At 41.0% G+C, this 14901-nt stretch overlaps 1 protein-coding gene across 1 annotated transcript in view; it reads left to right on the forward strand.

The window, feature by feature from the left end:
• Positions 1-14901, forward strand: part of LOC145404056 (uncharacterized) — a 259743-nt gene that overhangs the window by 182643 nt on the left and 62199 nt on the right. Inside the window, exons 6-8 of the mRNA XM_080275658.1 lie at positions 1553-1741; positions 10628-10777; positions 13043-13206. Coding sequence (XP_080131784.1) covers positions 1553-1741; positions 10628-10777; positions 13043-13206 — 503 coding nt within the window. The remainder of the gene's footprint in view (positions 1-1552; positions 1742-10627; positions 10778-13042; positions 13207-14901) is intronic.

The following is a 14901-nucleotide window of genomic DNA, read 5'->3' on the forward strand; positions in this document are numbered from 1 at the left end:
AGGCGGGGTATCATATATCGGGGTACTTTTAACCTGTATTCCAATGTGGACCGTTTACTAGCCTTGGGTTTCCCCCCAAACCAAGTCCAAAACCTAACCAGATGAGCCCAAAAAACAGGTTTAAATGCAATGTAAATGGCCTAACAGCTGTCAAGGAAGCAAACCGCTTAACACTTGTAAATAACTCAGTAAAAGCAACAAATTAGATCTGAATATCGTCAAATATAAGTCTGGAAAAAATCAAGCTTAGTAAACTATATCCCAAAATGACAGTGTTCACCCTACCTGTGGCTAATACACATTAATAGAAGTCTAAAAACAGTTTATAAATCAACCTAAACACACAATTTTAATTTAAAATATCATCAAAATTGGTAAAAAATCAAAACCCATCGTTAAACCGGATTCTGACCATCGTTAGGCGGGGTATGGTGCAATTTCTACCCCCATTGATAAGCCGGGGTATCATATATCAAGGTATTACTATATATATATATATATATATACTGTATATATAAATATATATGTATATATATATATACTGTATATATATATACACTATATATATATATATATATATATATATATATATATCCATCCATCCATCATCCATCCTCCAATCCTACATTGCCCCATGAGGAGCGTAGGAGCCCGGGGCTAGGCAGTTGGTCCCGACATTTAAGATGAGAGTGACCAGCCTCACTCATCCCTGAGTGGCATTACATGAGGAATCAACCCCAACCATCCCTTGGATATAAACCTTCACTGGCTCAATCCGATTGGAGCGCAATAATTACCCACTAAACCACCAGGTGCCAAAATTTGGTTATATGGTTACCACCCAGCGTAGTAAATGGTTTCCTGGTGCACAGGAAACCATTTGGCTTGTCACTCAGTGTAGAGTCACCCACAGGCTGAAGGAAGTGGAAAGAATGAAGGAAAGAAAGACAGAAGAGGGAGTGTACAGTCACCCATAGGCAGAAGGACAAGGAAAGAATGAAGGAAAGAAAGACAGAATAGAATGGAAGGAAAGACAGATGGAGAGGAAAGGGCAGATACCCGAGAGCATATATATACTGTATATATATATATACTGTATATATATATATATATATATATATTTGTACATTTATTTATATATAGTATGTAAAACAAAAACATAATTGCTGATGAATGGTACTTCCATTCTGAATATTAGTTAACCTCGTCCTTAGTGGGAAAAACAGAGGTTAGAATGATGGCTGATGGTGTAGTGAAGTCATTAGTAGCTATTTTAAGGCAGTGTAATAACTGGTTAACCCTGACTACAGTTAGCTAGGATGATGCAGAAGTTTCAGGTTAGTGCTTTGTTATTAGTATAATTTCAGTTAATGAAAATTTTTTTATCTTACCAGTTTGATTTAGTGTTAGGTGATGTAGATTTGATAAGGAATCTTGGACTATACTCCCTGAGAGTATTTAAGCAACTCAGTTTTTTCTTAATTTTATGAGTTTAATATTACTCTGTGAAGAATAGTCACTTAAATTTCGCCATTGCCTATTTTCTTTTCAGCAAACAAATTTTGCAGCCGTGCAACCATGTCCTGCGTGGCGATGGATATGAGATTTGTGTTGCTACCATGATAGGTAGCTTGAAGAGAGAAGATGCACTTAGGATCATGTGGGGCCTCTTCTGTGTAGGCGAGGGCAAGTGCAGACCACGTGACCTAGAGGAGTTACTCACAGGCACTTCTGAGGACTGGTAAGGCAAACATAAATTATGTGTGTGGGGGCAGGGGGGGGAGGTAGCCTCAACAAAGAAGTATTCATGACAGCAAAATACCCCTTGTGGAATGGTTGTGGAGAGGTTGCATTAAAACAACTAGACAAAATTCAGAACAGAGCTGTTAGAATCATTAACAACCCTGCCATTACAAATAACTACCTCTCCTGCAGGTAAGAAGGAATGTTGCCTCCCTTGCATTATTTTACAGATATTTTTTTGGCAAATGCTCATACGAAGTTGCGTCCATGGTGCCTCCTCTCCATGCCTTCCTTCGTGCTATACGGGCATCTGGTAGCACTCATGACTGGAATGTCACTCAGCCACATTGCAGAACTTCTGCCTGTCAGAATTCTTTCATTCCCCAAACTGCGTCTCTCTGGAGTTTGCTTCCCCAGAGTTGTTTCCCTCCAAATTTCAACCCACAGCTGTTGGGGGGACCGTAAATGCCCCCATCTTCCGCCCCTCTCCCAGTGACGACTCGAGCTTCCTGGAACCATCGTCTGACTTACTTCATTTCTGCAGCATTCGTGGCCTTTCCTCCAACTTTCGCTCTGTTGAGCACCATCTCTCCTCCTTTAAACCTCACCTTCTTTTCCTAACTGAGACTCAGCTGTCTGAAGCAACTGACAGCAAACTCTTTTCTGTATCCTCCTACTTTCCCTATACAGTACTCATTTCAAAGCCAAAGGTGGCTGTTGTGTATATATACACAAAGACATATCTGGCTCTTGTGTTCCTGAACTCGATTCTTCTGAATTCTCTACACTCTGGCTTTGGCTTTCCTGTCATTCTCTGACTAAATATATCTACGCTGTTTACTTATCTTCTAATTCTACTGACTATCAAAAATTCTTTGACTATCTTACTTCTACGATGGAACGCATTCTATCCATTTCTCCTTTCTCTGAAATCTCCATTCTAGGAGATTTCAATGTTCACCACCACCTTTAGCTTTCCTCTCCTTTCACTGATCCACCTGGTGAACAAGGCTATGCCTTTTCTATCCTTTTTGACCTAGAGCAGCTTGTACAGCACCCTATCCGTATCCCTGACCGCCTCGGAGAGACCTCCAACATACTTGCCCTCTTCCATACAACTAATCCTTCTGCTTACACTGTTAATCTTTTCTCTTTGTTGGGCTCCTCCGATCACAACCTTATCATCTTAACCTGTCCTATCGCTCCGGTACGGCCTGTGGACCCTCCAAAGAAACGTTGTCTGTGGCACTTTGGAGCTGCGGATTGGGAGTCCCTCAGGCATTACTTCTTTGATTTTCCCTGGAATGATTATTGCTTCCATGGCCTGGAGCCATCTGAGTGTATCTTGCGCATTACGGAGGTTTTTCTCTCGGGCATGGAAGCACACATTCCTTTCTCATATCCTTTGACTAATGCAAGAAAGCCTTGGTTTAATCACGCTTGTTCTAATGCTGTCCACAACAAGGAGAGGGCATACACCCCTGAATCACATCTTTTATACTTTTCTGCCCGGAATTGTGCTAAGTCTGTTCTTTGCTCTGCTAAAAATAATTTCATCCATACTAAATGCTCTCTACTCTCCAACTCGAATTCTTCCCACTTCTTCTGGCATCTTGCCAGAAACCTTTCTAACAACTTTACCTCATCATCCTTCCCTCCTCTTTTCTACTCTGATGGCTCTGTAGCTATTTCTTCTACTGATAAAGCAGATCTCTTCGCTCAGACTTTCTCCTCCAATTCCACCTTAGACGATTCCGGTGCTGTTCCTCCATCACTTCCCTCCTCTGACTTCCTCATGGCTGACATTAAAATTTCTTCAGCTGATGTATTTTCTACCATCACAGGCCTCAATACTAACAAGTCATATCGGCCTGATGGAGTCCCTCCTGTTGTTCTCAAGAACTGTGCTTCTGTGCTTACACCCTGCCCAGGCAAACTCTTTCCCTTTTGTCTGTCAGCTTGTACCTTTCCATCTTGCTGGAAGTTTGCTGTCATTCAGCCAATCCCAAAGAAGGGTGACCATTCCCAACCCTCTAACTATCGTCCAATTGCTTTAACATCTGGTATCTCAGAAGTTTTTGAGTCAGTTCTTAATAGAAAAATTTGGAAGCTTGTCTTATCACAACCTTCTTTCTGATCATCAGTATGGGTTCCATCAAGGATGCTCCACTGGCAATCTTCTTACCTACCTTTCAGACTCCTGATCATCCTCCGTTCGGGACTTTGGCGAAAACTTTGCCATTGCATTTGACATCTCAAAGGTTTTTGATCGAGTCTGGCATAAATCTTTAGTTTGCAAACTACCCTCTTACAGTTTCTGCCCTTCTGTCTGTACCTTCATTTCTAGCTTCCTTTCTGGTCGTTCTATGGCCGCTGTTGTAGACGGCCATCGTTCTTCTCCTAGATCTATCAACAGTGGTTTTCCTCAGGGCTCAGTCCTATCACCAACTCTTCCTGTTATTCATCAATGACCTTCTAAGTTGTACATCTAACCCTATCCACTCATACGCTGATGACTCCACCCTTCACCTTTCCATTCGGTTCCCACAGCGCCCATCTCAGCAGTTACTTCAACAAACAAAAGATGAGGCTGTGGCATACCTAATGTCTGACTTGGCTCGTATCTCTGACTGGGGTAAAAATAATCTGGTTGTTTTTAATGCGTCAAAGACTCAGTTCTTACACCTATCAGCCCGACAGAATCTTCCACAGGTATACCTAGTAATGTTTAATAATATTCAGCTTAATCCTGCATCACCCTTGAACATGCTTGGGGTTTCATTTACTCGGGCCTTATCTTGGAAAGATCATATTACATCTCTTGTAAAATCTGCTCCCAAGAGATCAGGTGTGCTAAGCCGACTCCGTTCTTTCTTTACCCCTGCACAACTGTTGACTCTATACACGGGTTTTATCTGCCCCTATGTGGAGTACAACTCTCATGTGTGGGGAGGCTTCCCACATACAGCTCATCTCAATAGGGTGGAGTCAAAGGCATTTCGTCTCATTAACTCTCCTCCTCTTACTGACTCCCTTCAACCTCTCTCTTCGTCACATTGTTGCATCTTTATTTCTTTTCTATTGCTTCTTCACTGGTCACAGCTCATCTGAACTGTCTGCATGCATTCCTCCACTTCTATGACAGGCGCGTAGCACCTGTCTGGCATCAAACTCTCATCCCTTTTCTGTCCAACTCTCTAATGCAAGAGTTAACCGTTACTCTCAGTCCTTCATTTATGCAGCAGGTCAACTCTGGAACTGTCTCCCTCTGTCTGTATTTCCTGCCTTCTATGATCTGCAGTCTTTCAAACACAGTGTGTCCAGGGATCTCGAAATGATCGGATCTTGAATTTGGCTCTCTCTTGTATTTTGTTTTTCTCTTGGAAGGAACAATAATTGCAGGCTTCTGGCCTTTGGTTCCTTCTTCCATCCATCCATCCATCATCCAATCCTACATTGCCCCAAGAGGAGCACAGGAGCCCGGGGCTAGGCAGTTGGCCACGACATTTAAGATGAGAGTGACCAGCCTCACTCGTCCCTGAGTGGCATTACATGAGTATTCAACCCCAACCACCCCTTGGATATAAACCTTCACCGGCTCAATCCGACTGGAGTGCAATAATTACCCACTAAACCACCAGGTGCCAAAATTTGGTTATATGGTTACCACCCAGTGTAGTAAATGGTTTCATGGTGTACAGGAAACCATTTGGCTTGTCACTCAGTGTAGAGTCACCCACAGGCAGAACGAAAAGGCAAGAATGAAGGAAAGAAAGACAGAGGAGGGAGTGTAAAGTCACCCGTAGGCAGAAGGACAAGGAAAGAATAAAGGATAGAAAGACAGAAGAGGATGGAAGGAAAGAAGGATGGAAGAGAGGAAAGGGCAGACACCCGAGAAGAGCAATACATTGAGTGAGTGGATGGTAAGCATCCCCACCTACCTCGCATAAAAAAAAAAAAAGAACAAGAGGATATTCAGTTATTTTTATCTTTGTTATCATCATCATTATCATCAATGTCATGCTTTATTCAAGGAATTCCCCAACATATGATGTTCATGACAAAATCATTATCTGGTTATTCAGTCCAGGGCAGCATCCAGGATTTACTTGGAAGAGGGGATATTTGCTGACAGTTATTAAGAATATGATACCATTTGTTTTTCAATTGAAAGATGTGGATGAGAGGCAGTATAACATGACATTCAGTTACCACCTCCCTCATGCGTACCGTGTTTGAGGATGTATATGGTCAGTGCTGTTTCTAGCCTTTTGGGGGCCCTATGTGAAATGCTGTTTGGGGGCCCCTGTTTTGTGAAACTATGGTGGGGGGATTCTAAACCCTCCAAGGTGGTCCAGGGGCACACCATTAACATTTAAATGCATTAATCTGGTGCACTTTAGGAGGAAAAGAGCCAATAATGGTAGCTCAGGGGCCCCCTGGTGGCCTCGGGGGTCCTATGCAAACGCATAATTCACATATACTGTAGTAAGAAATGACATTGTACTGTATGTGGTAAATCTAGCTACTGTGTTTAATTTTCAGTTTAGGTCTTATGCTTTCCACTGTTTCAAGAGGAACATCATATTTGGGAATGGTGAATTCAAGTGTGGGCCCAGATACTCAAACCCTCATGTAATTTACATGAGCAGAGACCCTGTAACTGCCTTACGTTGATGGAATATCCAATGTGGCTGCAGTCCTTGTTACAGGCCATACTCAAAAGTTCATAACATTCATGTATCTCCAGTGCATTGTAAGCCTCTCGTAATTTGCGTGCCAGCTGTACTCACTCAACCAGTCATAGTGTAGATTAATACTCGATTTATTTAGGATTCTGCCCAGTTTCAAAACGTGATTGCAGGCATCTCAGTTGATCACCATAAATAAAACACACATCGGTGTAAGGCAGAGGGAAGCTACTGTCTTTTTTATTAATCAGTACCCATCTCTTTGAAGGTGCGAGAGCCTCTCTGATGAAATACAGGACAAACTTTCAGTGATAATGAATAATATTTGCAAAAGTCAAGCATATGTTTATGTTTAATACATTTCATGGCCTGATTCAGATTAGAAACTTGCAGAAAAATAGAAGATTTATATTAGGGAGTAATCTACAATAAACCCCTAGCAGTGTAGAGCTTTAAGTAATATCTTCACTTTGATGACATTCATTTTGTTCTCTTTGATATATATATACAGCGACCGCAGATTGACTTACGAAAACACAGAAATCATAGTATATCACAGTGTTTGTTCATGAAGTGCCATTCATTAATATGAAACCATGTTTCCCTTGTTTTTCAGGACCAGTTGGATGCATTTTGGCATGGAATCACTTAGATCTCTAGAGTAATCTAAGGACATTTCTTTGCACCAAACATTTGTGAGTTCAGCCTTGAGGTTGTCAAGATTGGGTGTCTTCTTCTCTGCCATGATTTTCTTCATCTTTGCCCAGCAGTTTTCTGTCGGATTTAGATCTGGACTGTTGCCAGGCCAGTCGAGGACCTCAGTTCGATTATCCTGAAGCCATTTTATCATCTTTCTTGACTTGTGACATGGAGCTCAATCGTGCATGAAAAAGTCGCACCCACGAGTAGCAAAAAAGTTTAACAATTGATCTTTCAGAACTTGAATGTACTGGCCACCATGCATCATCAAGTTCTAAGGAAGAAAGTAGAGGCCTTCCCTTCCCATATCACCTGAGAAACTCCCCATACCATTACTGATTGTGGGTGCTTAACCCGTTAACTGCGCATGGTGGTTTTTTGGAGGTGTCCGTGGTGCGAAGACATAGGGGTAAAAATGAAATTTCCCAAAGGCCAAATTTTGTCTTAGGAATTGAGAGAGCACATGCCAAAGTATATAGTAACGAAATATTAGCTCAATATTTACCTTGGTAAAGCCATGGATGAACGTCAAAGTGTCTGATACCCTATTGGAATGTATGGTTTTCGGTTTCTTTTTCGGTTTTGAAGGCTCAAACATGCTTGCATGGGTCGGCCTTGCTCACCATGGCATTATATTTGAAATTCACCTGTGCAGCCTGGGCTGTATTGAGCAGTCGCACTCGGAACAGCCCAGGCTGTATGGAGCAGTTAATAGGTTAACAGTCGGCACCATGTAAGCAGGGTCATATCTACTATGGGAGGCAGGGTGACGAACCTTGGCAGAATGCGCCTTTAACACCTGAAATGTGCTTTCATTGGAAAACATAACTTTTCTTCACTTATCCGATGTCCAGTGTGCATAATTCTTGGCAAACGGAATGTGCTGTTTCTCCATGCGGTCAGTGAGAAGCGGTTTCTTGGCTGCAGTGCGGCTTGTCAAACCCAGCTCCTTCCGCAAGCAGCGCTGGATAGTTCAAAGTCAGGCGTCTTGTGATAGCTGGGGATGCATTCTCTTCAATTCTGCTGCTGTCAGCCGAGGATTCTTGATTACTTCCCTCTTCAGAAGCATATCTGTACATCTGGAAGTCGTCCTCTTCTTTCCACTGCCATGCTTGTGCTCTGGTACGACATCGGGTGGCAGGCCACGCACTGCAGCAAGAATCTTCATGACGGTTAACTTTGCGCGTCCAGTACGTTCACAAATCTTGTTGATAGGGACATTATCTTGACTCCATGCAGTGATATGGACCCTCTCATCCCATGAGCAATACTTTCCAGGCATGACAACTTGACTGTAGGAAAATAACAGAGCAAACAGTAATGCATATGAAAAAAGAGGGAGGTGCAAGCTCGGAGCGATGGGAACATATATTCCCACTCTCGCTTCTGGGCAAGCACTGATGTGCTGGGTGTTTCACCACCTCCCACCAACACCAGAGGAGTTGCCAGTTACTTCTTGCCCAAAAAATTCACTTGGTAGAGGTGGAAACACAAAGCAAAGACAGACAACTCTCCCATAGCAATTCTGTGTGTAGGTCCTAAGTCAATTTGTGGTGGGTGTGTATACTGTATATATATATATATATATATATGTACAGTAGAACCTCTTTGGTCCGGACCCCTTTGATCTGGATTTCTGTTAATTCGGACAAAATTTAAAAATAATAAGCTCCAAAAATATGTTGAAAGTAATTCTAAAGTCATTTTCAGTATCGGTGCAGAAAGCGATCGTCATTCGTTTAGTCTTGGATCACGCTAGGTCGCAACATGGGCGCCAGTTTAAAGACACGCTAGCATTCTTTCCATCAACTAGTTCACCAGCCATTTATAATTTTACGCTGTATTTCAAAAGTTAATTCTCCTTACCATGCCCTTTAATGCAAGTGTAGCTTCTGCAATGAATAAAGATCTTATAAGGAGGAGTTTGCTTATACAAAAATGGGTCAGAATATTCTGCAGTGTTTAATGATTACTGTAGGTTATTTTTTGTACTTATATGTGCTTTACTTGTACATCAAACGTTAGCTTCTTGCCCATATGGCCATTATCAATATGCCAAAGATGACAATGTATTTTTTGCCTACATAAGTTTTATTTTTATTCCAAATATTACAGTTAATTAATTAATTTATTTTTTTGCCTACACGGGCCTTAGTCACTTACTACAATTTAAAATGTAGGCTAGTTTCTTGTCATGGCCTTACCTGTAAATTATGCAATACAAAACTATCGTACATGATTAGTTTGGTTATTTTAGTATCCTTTCATCTTTTGCAGTTACGTAGGGTTGACATATGCCACATATGTTAATACTGTAATTAACAAACATACCATATGTAGATAGTTTTTGGTATGAACTGGAGATTACCCTGATGGTCCGGACAATCTGCTAATTCGGACAACCCTTCCCCCCATATAGTCCGAATGAGAGAGGTTTTATTGTGTATATATATATATATATATATATATATATACATATATATGTATGTATATATACATATATGCACATATACAGTAATACCTCGATATATGATACCCCGGCTTAACGATGGGGGGTAGAAATTGCACCATACCCTGCCTAATGATGGCCAAACCCCAGTTTAACGATGAGTTTTGGTTTTGATGATATTAGACTAAAATTGTGTGTTTAGGTTGATTTATAAACTGTTTTTAGACTTCTGTTAATGTGTTTTAGCCATAGGTGGGGTGAACATTGTCATTTTAGAGTACAATTTACTAAGCTTGATTTTTTCCAGAGTTATATTTGACGATATTCAGATCTGATTTGTTGGTTTTAGTAAGTTATATACAGGTGTTAGGCTTAGGTTAGTTACCTTGACAGCTGTTAGGTCATTTAGATTGCCTTTAAACCTTTTTTTGGGCTCATCTTGGTGGGTTTTGGACATGGTTGGGGGGAAACCCAAGGCTGGTAAACGGTCCACATTGGAATACAGTACATGTTAAACTTACCCCAATATACGATACTCCGCCTAACAGTGGGGTTTTACCTAACCAATTAGATCGTTAAACTGGGGTGTGCCTGTACACTATATATATATATAAGTTACCTAGTTGATTTTTGGTCATATTGATTCTTAGAGAATGTGAAGTACTATTTATGTGTATTGGTGTAAATTTTTAAATACATACAATGTGCACCATAGTTTTGCTGCTCAGTTTCCTGAAGTCAAGTACTTTTCAGCAAGAAGGAGAAGTGTACATGTATATGTTATTTTAAATCAAATACTAGTTGTATGGATATGAGATGGAATAGGGCATGCTGAAGTATGGGTAGCTTATATAAATTTCCAAGTTAATAACCACTTCTTTTTATCTGTAGTGTGTACAGAAAAAAGAAGAAAAATGTAAGAAAGAAAGTGCAGTGATTGCAGTTTTAATTGGTCTGATAAGTTATGTTGCAGTGAGAGCCATGTCCTCTTTTGAGGTATGTCACAGTTTATGGGTTAAATACAGACTATCCATTTCTTTTTCAGTATCCCTGTTTCTCGGGCAAGTGATGAAGCGCTTATTGTAACCAAACCTGATACCTCCTCCCATGATATACCATATTGGTCCTGGGACCATAATGCTCTGAGGACCACCATCATGCAACTGCAGCACAGCTGGACACACCATGCTGTCAAGTTAGTTCATGTCATGCTGTTTTAATATACTGTATAGTGAATACCATTCACACTTGTGACCAGTCACTCTTTGCTTTAAAAGTTTAAACTAAATAGCAAAGCCCTGGGTCCCTGTGCTTCTGGCTTTAGAGGCAGTACTGTACTGCATAGGACTTGATGATTCATGGCGTAGGGTCAATAGAAGCTGTGATGGCAAGTTTTGCAGTGTATTCCTAATTGTCTGAGTTTGTGCCTGATACATCATTGTACTAGGAATGTGTATCTTGACAGTTACAAATGTAGGTGCTTTTGTAGAGTTCTTTTACCACAACACTACAGTTCGCCTGTTTTGGTGATTTGCAGATGAGTAAACCATCATAAGGTACACTACACTAAGGTGTATTTTTGAGTAATTTAACAAGATTTGTTGTTAAATTATTAGAGAAGAAAAATAAGCAAATAGTTTCTAGAGTCTTATGAGGTTTTGGAGTACTGCAGTGTGATGGGTTTTTATGCTGTCACATAGTTAAACTATGGCTGTACATCCACCCACACCAAGGAACATCAAAACAACACCCAGCACACGATACCATACACAAATACTATCATCTCTACCCCCTCGCCCACCTCAGACCAGCTTCCAGAAGCATATCCACACTCAGATCACTCGCTGCTCCATTCAGTCACTTAAAGACAACACACAGCTGCATGCACGACCTCCTGACATCCACTCTTCTGAACCCTATCTTCCTCGTGAGGACAGGGTCCACCTGGCCAGGCTGAGATGTGGGCACCATCCAGCCCTCTTAAGCTACCAGAAGAGGCTGGATGACTCCGTCGCTGATGCCTGTCCAGGATGCAACACAGCACCCCATACTATTAAGCACATTATGGAAGACTGCATTGCACACAATCACCTATGCCAACAACACAACATACACTCTGTGAGAGCTCTGTGGGAAAGCCCGGTCTCGGCCATGGCCTTCCTAAGGGACTCGGGGCTGTTCGGCCAGACTGCTTAGGGAACAACTACTACTACTACTATGGCTGTGGTAACCGTTTTAGATGGGGTTTCATTATTTATGGATTTTTGTTATTTACAGATGTGTTTGTTCTCTAACATATGTGAAAAGTGAGTAATAATTTTGTGTTGAATATTGTACATACTCTAGTATATGATTGCCTTTAAGTGCTTCACTGGATAAGAAACTGTTCACTTGTTATAAAAAAGTGAGTATGGGAGTGGAAACTCATGCATTTTCTTTTCCTATTGGGATGTGGTGATCTTGTCACCTAACAAGTCTTTTTAAGGCTATTCTCAATACCTTCTGCTGTACAGAAGCAGGTGGGGAGGGGTACGGTAGGGATTGTATAGTATCTGGATCTCTCTTTCTTCATTGACTTGTGTCTCCAGTAGGTAAGAGAGCTGTGTTATGGAGTGCACTGCAGGGCACCTCAGTAAATGATGTGGTTCCTTAGGAGATACCAACTAAAATTGAATCTCCCCTGCCCTCCCTTTTTTTTCCCCTAAACTACAAAAGCTATTGGTATGGAAATTTGCATACCCCTGTTTCAGTGTGTCTTCTTCTATCACACATGCAGTGAAAACTCACTATAATGAACTAACTGGGGAGAAGCCTGATCTGATAAAACTGAAAATCTGTTATATCCAATGGTCCCCTCCCTAAGGTGTTTGAAAGTAAATAAGTGCAATACCATGTTCTAGTATGTAAAAGCTATACCCATTTTACACCAACTTTGCCCATAATTTTGTCCTTTTGCAGTTTATTTGACATCCTTGTTATTGCACTTCTTCATGAAACACATGTATTACATCCCATTGTGCCCCATTTAACGTTACCTCATATATAGCGGAAGCTCATTGGTTTCATAGTATCCATTAAATCAACCATCCAGTCTATCGCAATATGTTAAATTGAGGTTTTACTGTAGCTTTTTATTTTTTTAAATTAAAAATGTTTTTCAGCATGCCGAAACTACTTGTTTTGAGGAAACCATAGAAGCAAGACGATGACACATATTGATCTAAGCATTTATACGCATATACTTCACCAGAGCCTCTGTGTGTCAGAATGACATATATCAATTGGAAAATTGTTGAAAATAATGTTTTTTGTACTCTGGGGGCATGCTGAATATTCCTTAACCCATAATTTACTGGGTAAGAAGATAATGTACAATATAACATTCCATTACTTTTGTTACATAATACTGTACATTCTTGGTGTCCGATGGCAGGTAACAAGCCGTCTGTTCCTCTTACAGAGCGGAGGCCTTGCGACACAGCCTATGGGCCTTTGAAAACACACTTCTAGAAACTAGCTTTCAGGATGTTAAAGGGAAGGAGGAGATGGAAAAGGATGAGGAGAGTGAGCTGCCAAGGGCCCAGTGTGACAGATTGATAGGAATCAGAGAGAATGTTGAGCAAGGTCAGTGGTATACTGTAAATCAGGCTGTTATTTTATTACTTCCCCAGACAAAGCTTGTTACACTACAAGGTCTATTCAGAAAGTATGCGACCTTTGGCTTTAAAAAAAAAAAAAAAAAAAAAAAAAAAAAAAAAAACTACTTTAGCTAACCTGTTGAGCTAGGACACTAATCCCCCCTCAAAGTAGACACCTTCTCACTTGACACACATAGCCCAGTGTTCTTCCCACATCCTGAAACATTTTTCAAAGTTGGTTTTCGTTATCTCTTGCAGGTGCTTCGTCGCATTTGTCATGATCTCCTCTCGGATGAATGTCACTGAAGACATGTTAGAGTGTGCAAATCGCAATCCAGATTTTCTGAAGACAGTTATCACTGGAGTTGAGACTTGATTGTACAGGTACAATCCAGAAACCAGAGCACAATTGTCCTAGTGGAAGCATGCAGGGTTGCCTCAGCCAAAAAAAGCATGACAGATCCATAGCGAGATGAAGTGCATGTTGTCAGTTTTTTCAATTGCCTTGGTGTTGTGCATCATGAATATGCACCAGAAAGTCAGACTGTCAACAAATATTACTACCTCGATGTTATCCGTTGTTTTTGTGACACAGTTGAGTGGAAGAGACCAGACCTTTGGAAAGTGGCAAGTTGGAAGCTGCATGATGACAATGCCTCTGCCCATTCATCTTAACTGATTCAGGAATTTCTGGCCAAGCACAACATCCTGCAGGTCCAGCAGGCTCCCTGTTCACCGGACATAGCTCAGCTCCGTGCGACTTTTTGTTATTCCCAAGCTCAGAACACCACTGAAGAGTTCCTGATTTGAGATGAGAGAAGAGAGCAAGACAAACGCGAGGAAGCACGTGCCAAAGGTGCCGAAAAATGACTTCGAAATCTGTTTCAGGCCATGGAAAGAATGCTGGGCTCTGTGTGTCAAGCCAGAAGGGGTCTACTTTGAAGGGGATTAGTGTCTTAAGAGGTTAGCCATTATTGTTTTTAGAGCCTAAGGTTGTATACTTTCTAAGCAGACCTCATAAATAGTATTGCACTGCTTTAATTTTTTTATATACCTGTATATATATTTTTTTTCTCCTAGGAACATCCTGAGAATTTTTCCACTGAGGAGAAAACTTTCATCCTGATAGGGGTACAAAGTACTTTTATTAGGTTTTCAGTTATAACAGCACCTGTACATACAGTACTCATTCTGGATTCTACCAGATGAAATTATTCAGCTCAGGAGAGACTTCTTGTGACTGTTGTTGAAAGAAATTCTGAGAGTGAGATAGCTTTTGCCCTACTAATTTTTAAAATAAAAATTGTAATGCTAGGTGTTTAAGGCTCGACTTCTTGTTCCTAGAACACCTAATGTGTAGCGGGGTCCTTTTTCGAGACCGGGGCTTAGGACAAATAAGAGAGAGGCAGGACACTAAAACTCTAGGCAATAATTTTTACACGTGTATTACTCAGTCAAACAAGGGACAACAGCAGATGTTACAACATAATATTTGGTCAATTACAAACACTTATAACTAGATAATCAGTATCTCGCAGGATACTATGGTAGTATGCACTTGAAATAACACTCGAGGCCTAGTGTGCAGAATTAGTACAGTCCCGGGTCTCTGTGCACATGGAGGAGTTAGCGATGAGGCTCACTAGGGAAGGGTATGAGGCACTGGGGTCTAATTTTATTT

The sequence above is a fragment of the Coenobita brevimanus genome, chromosome 62, assembly GCF_032717465.1.
Source record: "Coenobita brevimanus isolate Jiangsu-jjx chromosome 62, ASM3271746v2, whole genome shotgun sequence".
Classification (NCBI taxonomy): Eukaryota; Metazoa; Arthropoda; class Malacostraca; order Decapoda; family Coenobitidae; genus Coenobita; species Coenobita brevimanus.